Source organism: Rattus norvegicus, chromosome 10 (genome assembly GCF_036323735.1).
Source record: "Rattus norvegicus strain BN/NHsdMcwi chromosome 10, GRCr8, whole genome shotgun sequence".
Taxonomy (NCBI): Eukaryota; Metazoa; Chordata; class Mammalia; order Rodentia; family Muridae; genus Rattus; species Rattus norvegicus.
In genome coordinates, this window is record NC_086028.1 from 81,609,485 (window position 1) to 81,624,296 (window position 14,812).

Sequence of the window (14,812 nt, forward strand, 5' to 3'; positions counted from 1 at the left end):
GCCTGGATAATGGTGCTAGAGACTGAACCAGGGCCTCGTGCATACTCGGCCGCTAATCAAGCTGTGTTGCCAGCTTCCCTCCAAACTTTAATTAATTTTAACTAATTAATTATTTTCAAACTGTCTCACTCTCACTGTGGAGCCCTTGCTGGCTGGCCTGGAACTCACTATGTAGACCATGCTATAACTCGTGGCTAGCCTCCTGCTGGAGTGCTGGGATCGCAGGAGTGAGCCACCATGCCCGGTAATCCCCTCAGTCTTGAAGATTTCACTTGGAAGGACAGAGCTAAAGCTGGGTTGGAGACTGTTTTCAACTAGCTTGGGGTTGGGGTGTGTCACAGACTCTTTAGGAATCTGAGGACAGCTATGGAACACTTTGCCGTCGACTGTGCCCTGTACTGTTTGTAATCTGAGTTTCAAGTGACTAACGGACTCCCTCTCATAATCCAGCCATGAGCTTTTAAGGGTTCCAGAACCCGGGCTAAGAGCTCCAGGTTAGAAAGTCTTTGTTATCTCCTGTTTGCTTCCTCCTCGCCTCTCTTGCACCTTCCCTGGGGTGCAGATGACTCCGATGGTGGACAGGACCCTGTTCCCCACGGGCTGTTTGCTTTCCTCCTTCCCAGTCCTTCCATCCAGTGAATTTAGGATCCCGAGCGTCTAGCCTGCTCTTAAATATCAGAGGCCTAAAGAAAAGTGAAACTGCCAGGAGCCTGGACCAGAAGGATTCCAAGAATGAGGTTGTCCTCATTCCCTGCAAGCCGGTGTCTGCAAGGAACTACAGCTCTGTCCCTGACCTGAGGAGTTCAAACCCCAGCTACTCTGAGTTGGAGTTCCACATGGCCAATTCCAAAGTCAAGGAAGTCAAGTCGGCCTTTTCAGTGAACATAGTCAGCAGTGCCCAGGTAAGTAGAGGGCCGTACTCTAGAAGTGGGAGGGGAGAGTCTTGCTTTCTCATCTTTTCCCTGTCCCTAACTTGTAGCTCTTTGAGTACCCACTGCTGCTGCTTGAGCCTCGGTTTCCCCATTTGTTTTTTTTTTCTTTTTTCTTTTCTTTTTTTCGGAGCTGGGGACTGAACCCAGGGCCTTGTGCTTGCTAGGAAGAGCTCTACCACTGAGCTAAATCCGCATCCCCAGTTTCCCCACTTGTAAAGCTAGAACAGTGGGATGACATACCTGCTGAGGGGGTCAGCCTGGGACGGACTGAGGAGGAGCTGTCCTGCAGCCCCTTTTCTTAGGCAGGTCTCCATCGACACCAGCTAGGCTGCAGTGCATCGTCTCAAATCTACAGCTTAAAACAGAACCGTGTGTCCTCTTATGGCTCTAGAACCTACGGTGTGGGCAGGGTTGGGTTTCCTTGTAGCCTGTAGAGAGGAAAGCCTTTTTTTGCTTCATCATAGTCTGACGGCTGCTGTCAAGCATTGATCAGTGACAATGACAACACTGACTGCCTATGTTGTCACCTGGCCTTGTTCTTGTTTGTTTGTTTGTTTGTTTGTTTGTTTTGAGGCAGGGTCATCACAAGACCCTGGTTCTGGTCATCACAAGTTCTAGAAATCCCTGTGCCTCTGCCTCCTGAGTGCTGAGATTAAAGACATGTACCAGCACACCTAATGATAAACTTATTTTTTTGATGAGGTAGGTGAGGTGAAGCCCAACTGTGGTCCCTTTGTCTGGAAGCCACTGAAGCAGGCAAGTTGCTTAGGCTCTAGAATTGAGGGCTAACCTAGTCCATCTTAAACATTTAGTGTGTGTGTGTGTGTGTGTGTGTGTGTGTGTGTGTGTGTGCGCGCGCGCGCGCGCGCGCGCGTGCCATTTGAATGCAGTGCCAGCAGGTAAGAAGAGGCCATTAGATCCCCTGGAACTGGAGTTACAGGCAGTTGTGAGCCACCGTGTGGGTGCTGGGAGCTGAACCTGGGTCTTCTGTGAAAGTAGCATATGCTCTTAACTGCAGAGGCATCTTTCCATCCCCCAGTCTAACACATCTGTTTATATAATCAATGCACACAAACACAGAATCAGATATAAAGTCTTCTTATCATTTGCTTCCATGGTCACAGGTTCAGTAATCCACAGATCAAAAAAACGCCTTTAAAGCGACACCTTTACTAAACGTACACATTTTCTTTACTAAACATACACATTTTCTTTTTTTAAATGCATTTGTGCATATGGGTGTTCATGTGTGTGTGCCTATGTGTGTGATAACCTTAGGTGTCAATCATCAGAGACCATCCACTTTGTTTCTTTTTTTATATTTATTTATTTTATGTATATGAATACACTGTAAATTCAGACACACCAGATCCCATTACAGATGGTTGTGAGCCACCATGTGGTTGCTGGGGATTGAACTCAGGCCCTGTGGAAGAGCAGTCAGTGCTCTTAACTGCTGAGCCATCTCTCCAGCCCCCACTTTGTTTCTTGAGATAGGAGCTCACTGGTTTGGACGTTACCAAGTAGGCTAGGCTAGCTGGCCCATAGGCTCCTGAGTCTGTCAGTCTCTATGTCCCTCCTGCTAGGATTACAAGTCTAAACTTCTAAAACAAACAAACAAACAAACAAACAAACAAACGAAAAAACAGACCCTGCGTTCCGAGGATCAAACCCCTCAGGTCCTCATGCTTGGGAGACAAGTACTCCTGAGTCATATAACACCTGAGTCATATCTCTCCAGCCCCACCCAGCCTTTATTTCTTGCACTGTTGAGAATTGAGCCCATGGCCTTGAGCATGCCAGGCAAGTTAAGTAAGTGCTCTATCCCTGAGCCATATATACCCCCAAGCCCTTGTTTTTGAGAGCTTTTAATTCCAGTACTTGGGGAGGCAGAGGCAGGTGGATCCCTGAGTTTGAGGACAGCCTGGTCTACAGAGCGAGTTCTAGGACAACCAGGGCTACATAAATAGACCCTGTTGACAAGCTTTTGCTTTTGAGACAGGTTCGTTCTGTGGCTTTGGCTGGCCTCAATTTTGCTGTGTGACTCGGGCTGGCCTCTCAGACACCTCTCTCTTCTGCATCCTGGATACCTATAGAGTATAGGTATGTGTCATTGTGCCTAGCATCAGCATGCAGACATTTTCCTGGACACCATTCCCCAAACAGTGCAGTGTGATGGCTGTTTACGTAGCATTCCCATCGCGTTAGACGTTATAGTCCGTCTAGAGGTGATTTAAAGTATATGAGAGGCAGTTGTGATTGGCTCACACCTGTGATCCCAGCACTTGAAAGGTAGAGGCAGGAAGATCAGTGGTTCAAGGTCATCCTTGGCTACATGGAGGTCAGCCTAGGACCCACAAGACCTTGTCTCGAAAACTAAAACAGTGACCGTGAAGAACTATCTGGATGAGACACGTAGGTGACGCATGAATGAGGACTACATTTTATAGAAAATTTTATAGAAAGGACCTGATTTTGGTATCCTTGGGATGAGATGTCCTCTTTGGACATCAAATGACAACTACATTTACAACTTTTCCATTCCAGAACCAAGCCAAAGCAACAGCAATGATGAAATGAAACAGCTGAACATCTAGTTTTTACTTGAAAAAACAAAACAAAACAAAACCAAAACCAAAACAAAACGGAAGCATAGTGTGGACGCCTTTAATCCGAGTACTCGGGAGGAGAGGCAGGAGGCAGAGGCAGGAGGATATTTTCGAGTTCAAGGAGAGTCTGATCTACAAAGAAAGTTCCAGGAGAACCAGGGCTACACAGAGAAGCCCTGTCTTGAAACAAAACAAAACAAACAAAGCAACAAGGCTGGCGGGATGGCTCAGTGGTTAAGAGCACTGGCTGTTCTTCCAGAGGTCCTGAGTTCAAATCCCAGCAACCACATGGTGGTTCACAGCCATCTGTAATGGGATCTGATGCCCTCTTCTGGTGTATCTGAAGACAGCGACAGTGTATACTCATGTACATTAATTAATTAATTAAAACAACAGCAACAAAACAGCAAAAGTTGAGTCTGGGCCAGGTGTGGAGACTCATGGCATTAATCTCAGCACGTGGGGACAACGGCAGGTGGCTTTCCATGAATTCAAGCTGGTCTACATAGTGAGTTCCAGGACAGCCAGGACTATATAGAGCCCTGTTTTTTTTTTTTTTTTTTTTTTTTTTTGGAGCTGGGGACCGAACCCAGGGCCTTGCGCTTCCTAGGTAAGCGCTCTACCACTGAGCTAAATCCCCAGCCCCATAGAGCCCTGTTTTATCTTAAGACAAACAAACAATACAAAAGGTTGACTCTAGAGTGACCCAAGCATCGCTCCATTAGCTACAAAAACTTCAAAGCAGTGTGGTGGAGCTCACTCTTAATTCCAGCACTCACGGGGCTGAGGCAGGGGGATCTCTGTGAGTCTGAGAACACCCTGGCCTGCACAGCAAGCTCCAGACCAGCCAGGGCTACACAGTGAGAACCTATGAAAAAGAAAGAAAAGAAGTAAGAAAGCAAAGATAGCCCGAGATGAGCTACTAGCCCCTTCCTCCTGGCTGTTTGAGGACTCAAAGACATAAAGCCAGGCTAGGGGGTGTAGCTCAGATGTCGCCTGCTAGCTAGCCTTGAATGCACTAGGCTCTGGGTTCAGTCCCCATCACCAGGAATTTTTTTTAAAAAGTTTTAAGGGGGAAAAAAAAGGCAAACCCAGCTAGCACCTTGATCTTGGGTTTCTCAGCCCCCAATACTCTAAAATAAAAAATAATAATGATCCTCCTGTTTATAAGCCGCTCAAGGTTGTTTTGTAGCAGGCGGTTGGTTCTCGTCTTCCATCACATGGGTCCTGGGCATTGAACTCAGGGTTGGCAGCAGGCACCTTTCCCCATACAGCCATGTCTTTTTCTTTCTTTTTTTTTTTTTAATTTATTTATTTGTTATATTTAAGTATACTGTAACTGTCTTCAGACACCAGAAGAGGGCATCAGATCCCATTACAGAAGGTTGTGAGCTAACGTACGTGGTTGCTGGGATTTGAACTCAGGACCTCCGGAAGAGCAGTCAGTGCTCTTAACCACTGAGCCATCTCTCCAGCCCGTCTTTTTCTTTCTTTTTAATGATTTTATTTTATGTGCATTGGTGTTTTGCCTGCATGTATGTCTGTGTGCAGGTGTTAGGTCCCCTGGGGCTGCGAGCAGCCATGCGGGTGCTGAGAGTTGAACCTGGACTCTCTTTCATGGCTGACCCATCTCTCCAGCCCACAGCAGAGCCATCTGAACAGCTCTCAAAGGTGTTTGGTTACTGCAGCCAGAGCCAAGTTAAAAAAACCTTGTCAGATGCTGAATTTGCAGACCATCTTTCCACCTCGAAGGTAAGCTTCCCTCTCCTCATTGTTGCCATTGCCCTGAGGGTTTGGTTTGATGAAGTCTGGCTTATCAACTTCTGCTTTGGTTGCTGTACCCAGTCTTCACTGTCAAACCCAAAGTCATGGAGCCCCAAGGCATATCCTCTCTGTCTGTCTCTCTATTTAAACGACTTGATTCTAATGTTTTGCTACTGTTTTTGATGGGGTCTTACTATAGACCCCTGGATGGCCTAGAAATCACTATGTAGACCAGGCTTGCCTTGAATTCACAGAGATCCACCTGTGTCTGCCTTTTTGAAAATAAGATTTAGTAAGATTAATTTTTAAAAATCTTGGGGTTGGGGATTTAGCTCAGTGGTAGAGCGCTTGCCTAGCAAGCGGAAGGCCCTGGGTTCGGTCCCCAGCTTCGAAAAAAAAGAAAAAAGAAAAAAAAATCTTATACATTGGGCAGTGGTGGCACACACCTTTTAAAGATTTTTTTAGGGGTTGGGGATTTAGCTCAGCGGTAGAGCGCTTGCCTAGCGAGCGCAAGGCCCTGGGTTCGGTCCCCAGCTCCGAAAAAAAGAAAAAAAAAAAAAGAAAAGGGAGCTCTCACTCACCTTGGGACCAAACCTCTAAACCTATAAGCCAACCCCAATTAAATGTTGTCCTTAAAAGACTTGGCCTTGGTCATGGTGTCTGTTCACAGCAGTAAAGATTTTTTTAAATTTGTTTCATGTATGTGAGTACACTGTTGCTCTCTTCAGACACACCAGAAGAGGGTATCAGATCTCATTACAGATGGTTGTGAGCCACCATGTGGTTGCTGGGGATCGAACTCAGGACCTCTGGAAGAGCAGTCAGTGCTCTTAACCAGTGAGCCATCTCACCAGCTCGGCACCTGCCTTTTAATCCCAGCACCCAGGAGGCAGAGGCAGGCAGATCTCTATGAGTTCGAGACTAGCCTGGTCTACAGAGTTCCAGGACAGCTAAGTTTGTACAGTAACACTGTATCTCGGGCTGGAGAGAAGGCTCAGTGGTTAAGAACACTGAGTGTTCTTCCAGAGGTCCTGAGTTCAATTCCCAGCAACCACATGGTGGCTCACAACCATCTGTAATGGGATCTGATACCCTCTTCTGAAGGCAGTTACAGTGTACCCCTATACATAAAATAAAATAAAATAAAATAAAAATTCTTAAAAAACATATCTCAAAACAACAAAGACAAGTCAATAAAATAAATAAAAAGTGTGTGTGTGTGTGTGTGTGTGTGTGTGTGGGTGGGTGGGTGGGTGTGGGTACGGGTGTGTGTGTGTGTGTGTGTGTGTGTGCCTGTATACATGTATACCATGTGTGTCAGCTATTCATAGAGGCCATCTGGGAACTAGAGGCCACTTCTCCAGCCCCAGAGCACATTTCTTAATTCACCCCTGTGACCATTTCTGATGTTTCTTTTGGGAGCAAGGAGGGATCCGTCTGCCACAATCTCACTCCGGACTGTTTTCTTTTTCAGCCCATAACACCTGTAGAAACTTCCCCAGATGCCACAGCCCCCATCTCAACGTCTCTAGAATCCCTGGCGAGCAGCCTCTCCACCACCCCGGAGTGCAGCAGCCCTGAGAGTATCCACATGGCCTCCTATAATCACAAGCAGCAGAAGGCCTCCAACAAGCCGACCCAGGAGAAGAAATCTAAGCCGCTCATGTTTTCCAAATCCAGGCAGCTGGACCTGAACTGTACCTCGATGAAGAATGACATTAAGAAACAATATCTGATGTCAGAGATACTGCAGAAGGTTCAAATGAAGAAGAAACGCCCCTTGTTCCCAGTTCCCAAGACACGTGAGTACCGGTGTAGGGTGGGGTGACCCAAGAGCTTAGGCACTGGAGTCAGCTTTCTCTTACTCTGACAAAATGACCCATGTCATTAGCTTCTAAAGAGAATATGCTGGTTTTAGGCTCATGGCTTTCAAAGGCTTGGTGGATGACTGGACAGAGCCAGTATTGTAGGTCTTGGAAGGGAGCGTGCCTTCACGGCAATGGTGGGGAGGCCAGGGCGGGTGGAACTCACGAGCCACCATAGGTCCCGTGTCCTCTCAGGAGCATCAGGTGACAAACTTTAACTTCAGGCCTTTGGGAGACACTTGACTTCCAAACTGTAAGGACCCAGTCTGGGAACACATGGGTGCAGTCTCAGCGGTCAGGAGGCTGAGACAAGAGGACTGGGAGTTTACAGCCTGAGTGACACAGCAAGACACTTTCTAAAAAAAATACATGCATGCATGCATACATACATACATACATACACACAATACATACATATATACATACATACGTAAAGAAACCCATAAATAAATAATGCCGGCACCTGTAAGGGGCAGCTCACAGCAGTCTGTGTAACTCCAGTGCCAGGCTAGCCAATGCCCCCTTCTGGCCTCCTTGGGCACCTGTACCCATATAAACAATGTATTCATCTCATGTACATGGGCCTTTTGTCTGCATACATACATGTCTGCATACCATATGTATACCTGATGCCCTTGGGATTGGATTCCCTGGGATTGGAGTTACAGACAATTGGAAGCCACTCTGTGGGTGCTGGGATTTGAACCTAGGTCCTCTGGAAGAACAGCCAGTGTCTTAGCTGTTGAGCTATCTCTTTAGCCCCAACAAATAGAATGTTTAAAAATATAAATAAGTAAAAATGACCAGGACTAGTGACGTGGCTCAGTGGGTGAAAGGGTGATTACCACATAACCCTGATGTCCTGAATTTGATCACTGGGACCCCCGTAAAGGTGAGTGGGAAGAACTGAGTCCACAAAATTGTGCTTTGACCTCCACCTGTGTGCTGTGCTACACCCACACCCACACCCACACACACATGCACAATAATTATCAAATAGTTTATATTACAAAACTAGAGGTTTGGAGAGATGACTCAGCAGTTAAGAGCACTGGCTGGTTTTGACCCAGGTTTAATTCCCAACACCCACATGGCTGCTCACAACTCTCTGTAACTCTAATTCCAGGCTATTCAATGCCCTCTTCTGGCCTCCATGGGCATCAGGCATGCATGTGGTACACAGACAGACATACAGGAGAAACACTGATAAAAATAAAGTAAAAATAACTACCACCCCAACAAACAAACAAACACAAACAAAACAACTAATAGTGACAAGAAGATTTGAATCATATAGGATTAAAGAGCGGGGAACCAGTTGGAACAGACCCCAAGGTTTTAGAATTGCCAGGTCAAAAGGCTTAGCTTCTCTGATGATGGAGATACAGTTCATGCTCTTAGAGAGTCTCCATTCCACTGAGCAAGACAGTCAACAGAGTGCTGGTATTCAACACTCCCAGCTCTTGTTCATATGAGCCGAATTGTCTGTGCCAATCTTGGGAGGTCAAAGAAACTGAGTGGAGCAGAGAAGCAGTGGCTGACTTTGATTCCAAGACCTTTAGCCGGTTTGGAGGCATGGGAACCTGGTAGGAGGTCACCAGGAATCGGTGCTGACTGATGATGCCTTTCCAGAATACCCATCCTTGTCTAAGGAGCGGTACCCTCACGGCCGCAGCTCCGGCAGGAAGAAAGGAATGGAGGCACACTCTGTCGTCATCCTGCAGAGTTCTCACAGCCATGCTGAATCTCTGAATGACCTTCTGGTAGTTGCCACTCAGGCCCGTCTGGACCCTCGGCCCAGCAGAAGCCATTCGGGCACTACGACAAGGGACTCTGGCACACAGGACCCGAAGCACACTGCCACTGCCTGAGGTCTGGTCAGAAAGGATGTGAGAGAAATCAGGTGGGTATCACCCTTCCTCCACAGATAGGTCATCTCGATGATGTCAGTTCCTCTCTTGATCTTCCTGGAGTGTTGAGTATGTAGGAGGGAAGCTGGATTGAGGAAGACCTACAGGTAAGCCAACAGCTAGGACTCCCCAGAATGAGACCCTTGCTTGGCCTGTTTCTCTGGTGCTGAACCACCTCTATCACAAGGTGTACCTTACCCTTGCCTTCTGCCTGTGGCAGTCAGTCATAAATACAGATCCCAGAACCAGAAAGAAGCTTGTCATCATCAACAGATTGACACTCATGTCTCTTAAGCTCCACAGGCTTGGCTGCAGCTTATGTCACTGTCATCAAAGGCTGGCCCTGTAATGAAAGGGACAGAATAAGAGGACCAAGGAGCCTGGAGGATTCCACTGGGTAGAAGGGTTGGGGAACGGGGGTGTAAGGAGCACTCTTTCAAAGTCTGGGACCTCTGAAGGAAGGTTGTGTGCAAAAACCCATGAGAAGAGACTGGCGCAGCTCATAGGTCCACCGTCACCTTCACTCCTGCTGTGGAAGCCAGATCATTACCAGATTTATTGACCTGGCCCCTGGTTACCAGTGGCTCACTGTAGAAGGCCCCTGAGTAGTAGTAGCCAGGGGCATCATCTGGGTGTTTGTGAAAATGCAGATTCTAGAGCCAGTGAGACAGGACTCAGCAGATAAACGTGCCTGCTGACAAACCTGATGGCTTGAGTTCTAACCCCGGGGTTCACATGGTAGAGGGAAAGAACTGATTTCTGCCAGTGGTCTGTTGACCTCCGCAAATATGCCCCCACACTAACCTAATAAAGATTTTTTAATGTGTAGTTAGTGTCTTATGCCTGCATTCCCAGTTCTCATGGAGGTGAGGCATAAAGGTCAGCAGCTCCACGTATCCTAAGCAAGCAAGGGTAGACACAGCAAAACCCTGCCAAACAGATTTTAAAATACAGCTAGGGAACCAGGTGTTGGTGTGTACACTTGTAATCCCAGCAATTGGGAAGCAAGAGGCAGGAGGATCACCACAACTTCAAAGCCAGCTTAGGCTCCATAGCAAGTTTCAGACCAGCCACGGCTACAGAATGAGACCCCGTTTCAAAGAATAAACAGGCCTGGTAGTTCATAGCTGTATCAGGTGAGCCTGGAAGACTAGGAGTTCGATCCCTGCACTTTGGGACCAGCCCAGGCTACCCGAGACCCTGTCTCAATAAAGAGGAAAGTGGGGAATAATGATGTCACAGATTCCACCGAAAGCTTTCATTTGCACTCAGGCCTAGTGAGGGGGCCTGTGGGGTGGAAGTTCTTGCCCACAGGCCTGAGGGCCCAAGTTCAGTCACCAGATCTCACAAGGTGTCAAGAGAGAACCAATTCAGGAAGCTGTCTTTGACCTGCATGTGTGCCAACAGGCACATACACACACAAAATATGTTTTTAAATTTTTTTTAAAGATTTATTCATTTATTATATATAAGTACACTATAGCTGTCTTCAGACACACCAGAAGAGGGCATCAGATCTCTTTACAGGTGGTTGTGAACCACCATGTGGTTGCTGGGAATTGAACTCAGGACCTCTGGAAGAGCAGTTGGGTGCTCTTAACCACTGAGCCATCTCTCCAGCCCTTTTAAAAATTTTTTTAGTTTATATTTATCATTTAAAAATTTTAAGGGGCTGGGGATTTAGCTCAGTGGTAGAGCGCTTACCTAGGAAGCACAAGGCCCTGGGTTCGGTCCCCAGCTCCGAAAAAAAAAAAAAGAACCAAAAAAAAATTTTAACCTTTATTTTTACTTTATATGTAGTAGTGGTTTTGCTTGCATGTATGGCTATACACCATGGGTGTAGTGACCTTGGAGGCCAGAAGAGGGCATCAGATCCCTGGAACTGGAATTACAGAATGTTATGAGCCACCATGTAGGTGCTGGGAACCGAACCTGGGTCCTCAGAAAGAGTAGCCAATGCACTTAACTGGCGAGCCATCTTTTCCAGTCCCTTTTGTTAATTTTAGTTATGTGTATGTGTCTGCATGTGGTACACAGGCCCACAAAGACCAGAGGCATTGCATCTCCTGGAGCCGAAGCTATAGGTGATTGTGAGCCAACCCACGCCCCAGGTGGATGCTGGGAATCAGACTTCAGTCCTCTGGAAAAGCAATGAGCACTTTAACCACTGTTTAATACCACAAGGTACAATACCACGGGTAACAATAATAATAATGACAAAAACAATACTGAAAGTCAGAAGACACACACGAGAGAGAGAGAGAGAGAGAGAGAGAGAGAGAGAGAGAGAGACAGACAGACAGACAGACAGACAGACAGACATGGGGGGTTGGTTATAGTGGGACAACATGGCAGCCAAGTGTGGTAGCTGAACTCTAGAGAGGATGAGACAGACAGATCATATCAGCGTTGAGCCTAGTCTAGGATACAGAGTAGGCTTTGTCTCAAAAAAAAAAAAAAAGTGAAAAGAGGGCACAGTAAAGGGTAAAGCACTTCTTGCATTGACCACAGAATAAAACTTTGAGCCTGAACAGAAAAGGCTAAACACTCTCTTAGTCTTTTTCTTCTTTCTCTCTAAACATTCTGTTTTGATTCTTTTCATTTTTAAGATTTATGTATTTTAGCCAGATGTGCCAGTGCACTCCTTTAATCCCAGCACTTGGGGGGGGGATGAAATCTGTGAATTTTTCAGCACCAGGCCAGCCTGGTCTACACAGTGAGTTCCAGGACAGCTAGGGTTGTGTGTAAAAATATGTATTTTTTGTTTAATGTGTACAAGTGTTTTGCCTGCATTTATGTGTGTGCACCGTGTAGATGTCTGGTGCTCACAGAGGCCAGAAGAGGGGGTCGCATCCCCTGGACCTCGAGTTACAGGTGGTTGTGAGCTGCCATGTGGGTGCTGGGAACTGGGTGTAAGGGAGGTGAGTGCTGTAACCGCTGAGGCATCTCTTCTGCCCTTTACTTTTAGTCTTAATTATATATTTATATCTAATCTCTATCTCTATCTATCTATATATCATCTCTATCAATATCATCTATATATTTATCTATCTATGTATCTATTTATCTATCTATCTATCTATCTATCTATCTATCTATCTATCTATCTATCTATCTATCTATCTATCTACATTTCCCTAGAGCTAGAGCCACAGGTAGAGTTGCAGGGTGTACAATGTGGATGCTAGGAACCAAACTCAAGTCCTCTCCAAGAGCAGTACATGGTCTTAGCTGTTGGCTGCTGAACCATCTCTCTACTCCCTCCCTCCCTTCCTCCCCTCCCTCCTTTCCTCTCTCCTTTCCTCCTTCCCTTTCTCTTCCTCATCCTTCTCTTCTCTTCCCTCTTTCCTCCTCCTCCTCTTCCTCTTCCTCCTCCTCTTCCTCTTCCCCCTCCTCTTCCTCTCCTTCCTCCTCCTCCCCTCCTCATCCTGTCTAGTGCTTGTGAGCCTTCTGCCTCAGCCTGTCACTTGCTTGGATTATAGTGTAAGCCACCATTCCTGGCTTTGAGTCAAATATTTATGATGCCCAAGTCCTGAGATCTATACCTCCCACTTTCGACCAGCTTTTTCATTCTTATTCTTGAGTCAGACTCAAGGATGTGATCGATTACTCTTCAGTGAAGGTGTTTCTGCAGGAAGCTGGGAAAGCAGAGGTGAAGAGGGAGGGCTCTGGGAGTATTAGGAGGGGTGACTAGATGGCAGATCTGGCCTTCTGTTTTCAGGATAAATAATTGATTCTAAGGGGTTGGGGATTTAGCTCAGTGGTAGAAAGTGCTTGCCTAGCAAGTGCAAGACCCTGGGTTCAGTCCCCAGCTCCGAAAAAAAAAAAAAAAAGAGAGAGAGAGAGAGAGAGAGAAAAGAAAAAAAATTGATTCTAAAAATTGTCTCCAGAGTTAGCAGACCACCATAATGAATACTGGTCTACAGAATGAGTTCCGGGACATCCAGGGCTACACACAGAAACCCTGTCTTGGAAAAACAAACAAAAAACAAACAAAAGACCAATAAGACCAAAACAAACAACAAACAACCCAAAACAAAACAAAAAGAGTAAACCCATACAAACAAAGCAAAAATAAACAAAAAGCCCAGAGAATGCCATTGGATTTGTTTTATGTTGGCTAACACCTGAACTGTGGGCCTGCCCTGGAAAATTGTTGATATCCCCAGTGAGTGGTACTGCATTGCCAGAAACTGGTTTTCCCATTGCCAGCAACCATTCATTGCAAAGAGCTTCTAGGTTAGGGGTGGGGCCCTGTGTCCACTTGCCGCCCTTAGGTACACTGGTCTCTATTCGATACCATCTGCAGCCAGCCAGCTTACCCACTTTTAAGGACCCATATCAAATGTCTGGGCTGTGAGGTGGTAGGTGGTGAAGGTTATCCAGGAAAAATGTGTTTCTGATGAGTGCGGTTGTAACTCTCCTAACTCTGACGATGACGACTTTAGGGCTGGGTCACAGGTCAGTGCAGAGCACCTGTCCTGCTTAATCCACAGCATCACAAAGACAAGAAAGAAAGAAAAGAAAAAGGGACGAATTGGCCTTACCATTCCAGAAGACTTTGTAAAAGGTAATCTAAGAAAAGTCCATTTCTTTTTCCTTTCTAGAGTCAGACCGGATCTCCGCCATTTTGCCTTTCCTATCTCTTACTCCAGGAAATGATTTGTCTCTTCCTGCAGTGTCTGCAACACCTTCAGAATGGACTGGAAGTTTCATTTCCACATCTAGAAATTTCTGGTCTGATAACTATGTCTCACCGGCACCTTTGAGGACAGCAGTCTTCTCTTCTGTGCTCTCCCTGTTAGTTCACAGCACTGTGTGTGTGTAGGACCAGGACTTGCAGGGCTTGAGCACTGCTTCCCCAGGACAAAGTCCAGCTGCCTTAGCTGTGGTGCTCCTCTGGGTCCCTCACACAATGGCCACTGTCATCCAGAACACTCCCTTGGGGGAGGGGGTCAAGCAACTTGAGGGAGGAGTGAGGGGAGGACTCATGATTTCCATGAGTCCAGAGCCTTCATTCCACCTGCAAGCCCGTGCCAGTCCCCGTCCTCCTCTCCAAAGAAAAAGAAGGCAGAGTCTGGACTAAGTGTGGTGGAATTCTGAGTCTGGGTGGAAAGAAGCAGGACAGTTTCAACTCACCAGCAGAAGAGAGACCATTGCCCTCTCCAGCTAACCCAAAGGCTTGCCACCCCAGTACCTGGACTGTCTCCTGCTGCTATCTTCCCTTCAGTCTTGCTGGCAAAGACAGGTAATGTGAGAGAGCCTAGCCTGCAGGTGTTTCTTCCATTGACCTGCAGAAATTATATGTCTCCCCTCATGTATACATTGATAAAATAAATTGCCAAGCTCAATACTAGCAAGGACCCTGGTCCAGAGCGTGAGGTGGGACGGTAGTTGCCCTGAGTACCCTCCATTGACCTACGGCAATGTGTCAGGGGCTCCTCAAGTATCTCTGTTATCTCTTGGGAAGGGTGGTCCACAGGAAGCCCTGCTTTTTTGTTAGGATCCTGGATCCTTCAGTGACGTCTCTGGCGGCATAGTGATACCTCTCTCTTGGCTAGCAGAGAGCCCAGCTAGACTCTAGGTTTATATAACATCTCCTGTCAGCCAGTTCACTCTGTGCTTTCTCCAGGAACGTGACACAAGACCTCTGTCTCACTTGGTCTTCCGGAGTTGGGTTTCTAGGGATGAGTGTAGTGAGGAGGCTTTGTAGGGCAAGCCTAGGGAGGGTC

General features: G+C 46.8%; 1 protein-coding gene across 1 annotated transcript in view; it reads left to right on the forward strand.

The window, feature by feature from the left end:
• Positions 1-14,433, forward strand: part of Ttll6 (tubulin tyrosine ligase like 6) — a 44,808-nt gene extending 30,375 nt beyond the window's left edge. Inside the window, 7 exon segments of the mRNA XM_063270142.1 lie at positions 624-902; positions 5,093-5,293; positions 6,780-7,107; positions 8,803-9,015; positions 9,018-9,073; positions 13,577-13,650; positions 13,760-14,433. Coding sequence (XP_063126212.1) covers positions 624-902; positions 5,093-5,293; positions 6,780-7,107; positions 8,803-9,015; positions 9,018-9,073; positions 13,577-13,650; positions 13,760-13,808 — 1,200 coding nt within the window. The 3' untranslated portion in view covers positions 13,809-14,433.
• Positions 14,434-14,812: the final 379 nt, after the last annotated feature.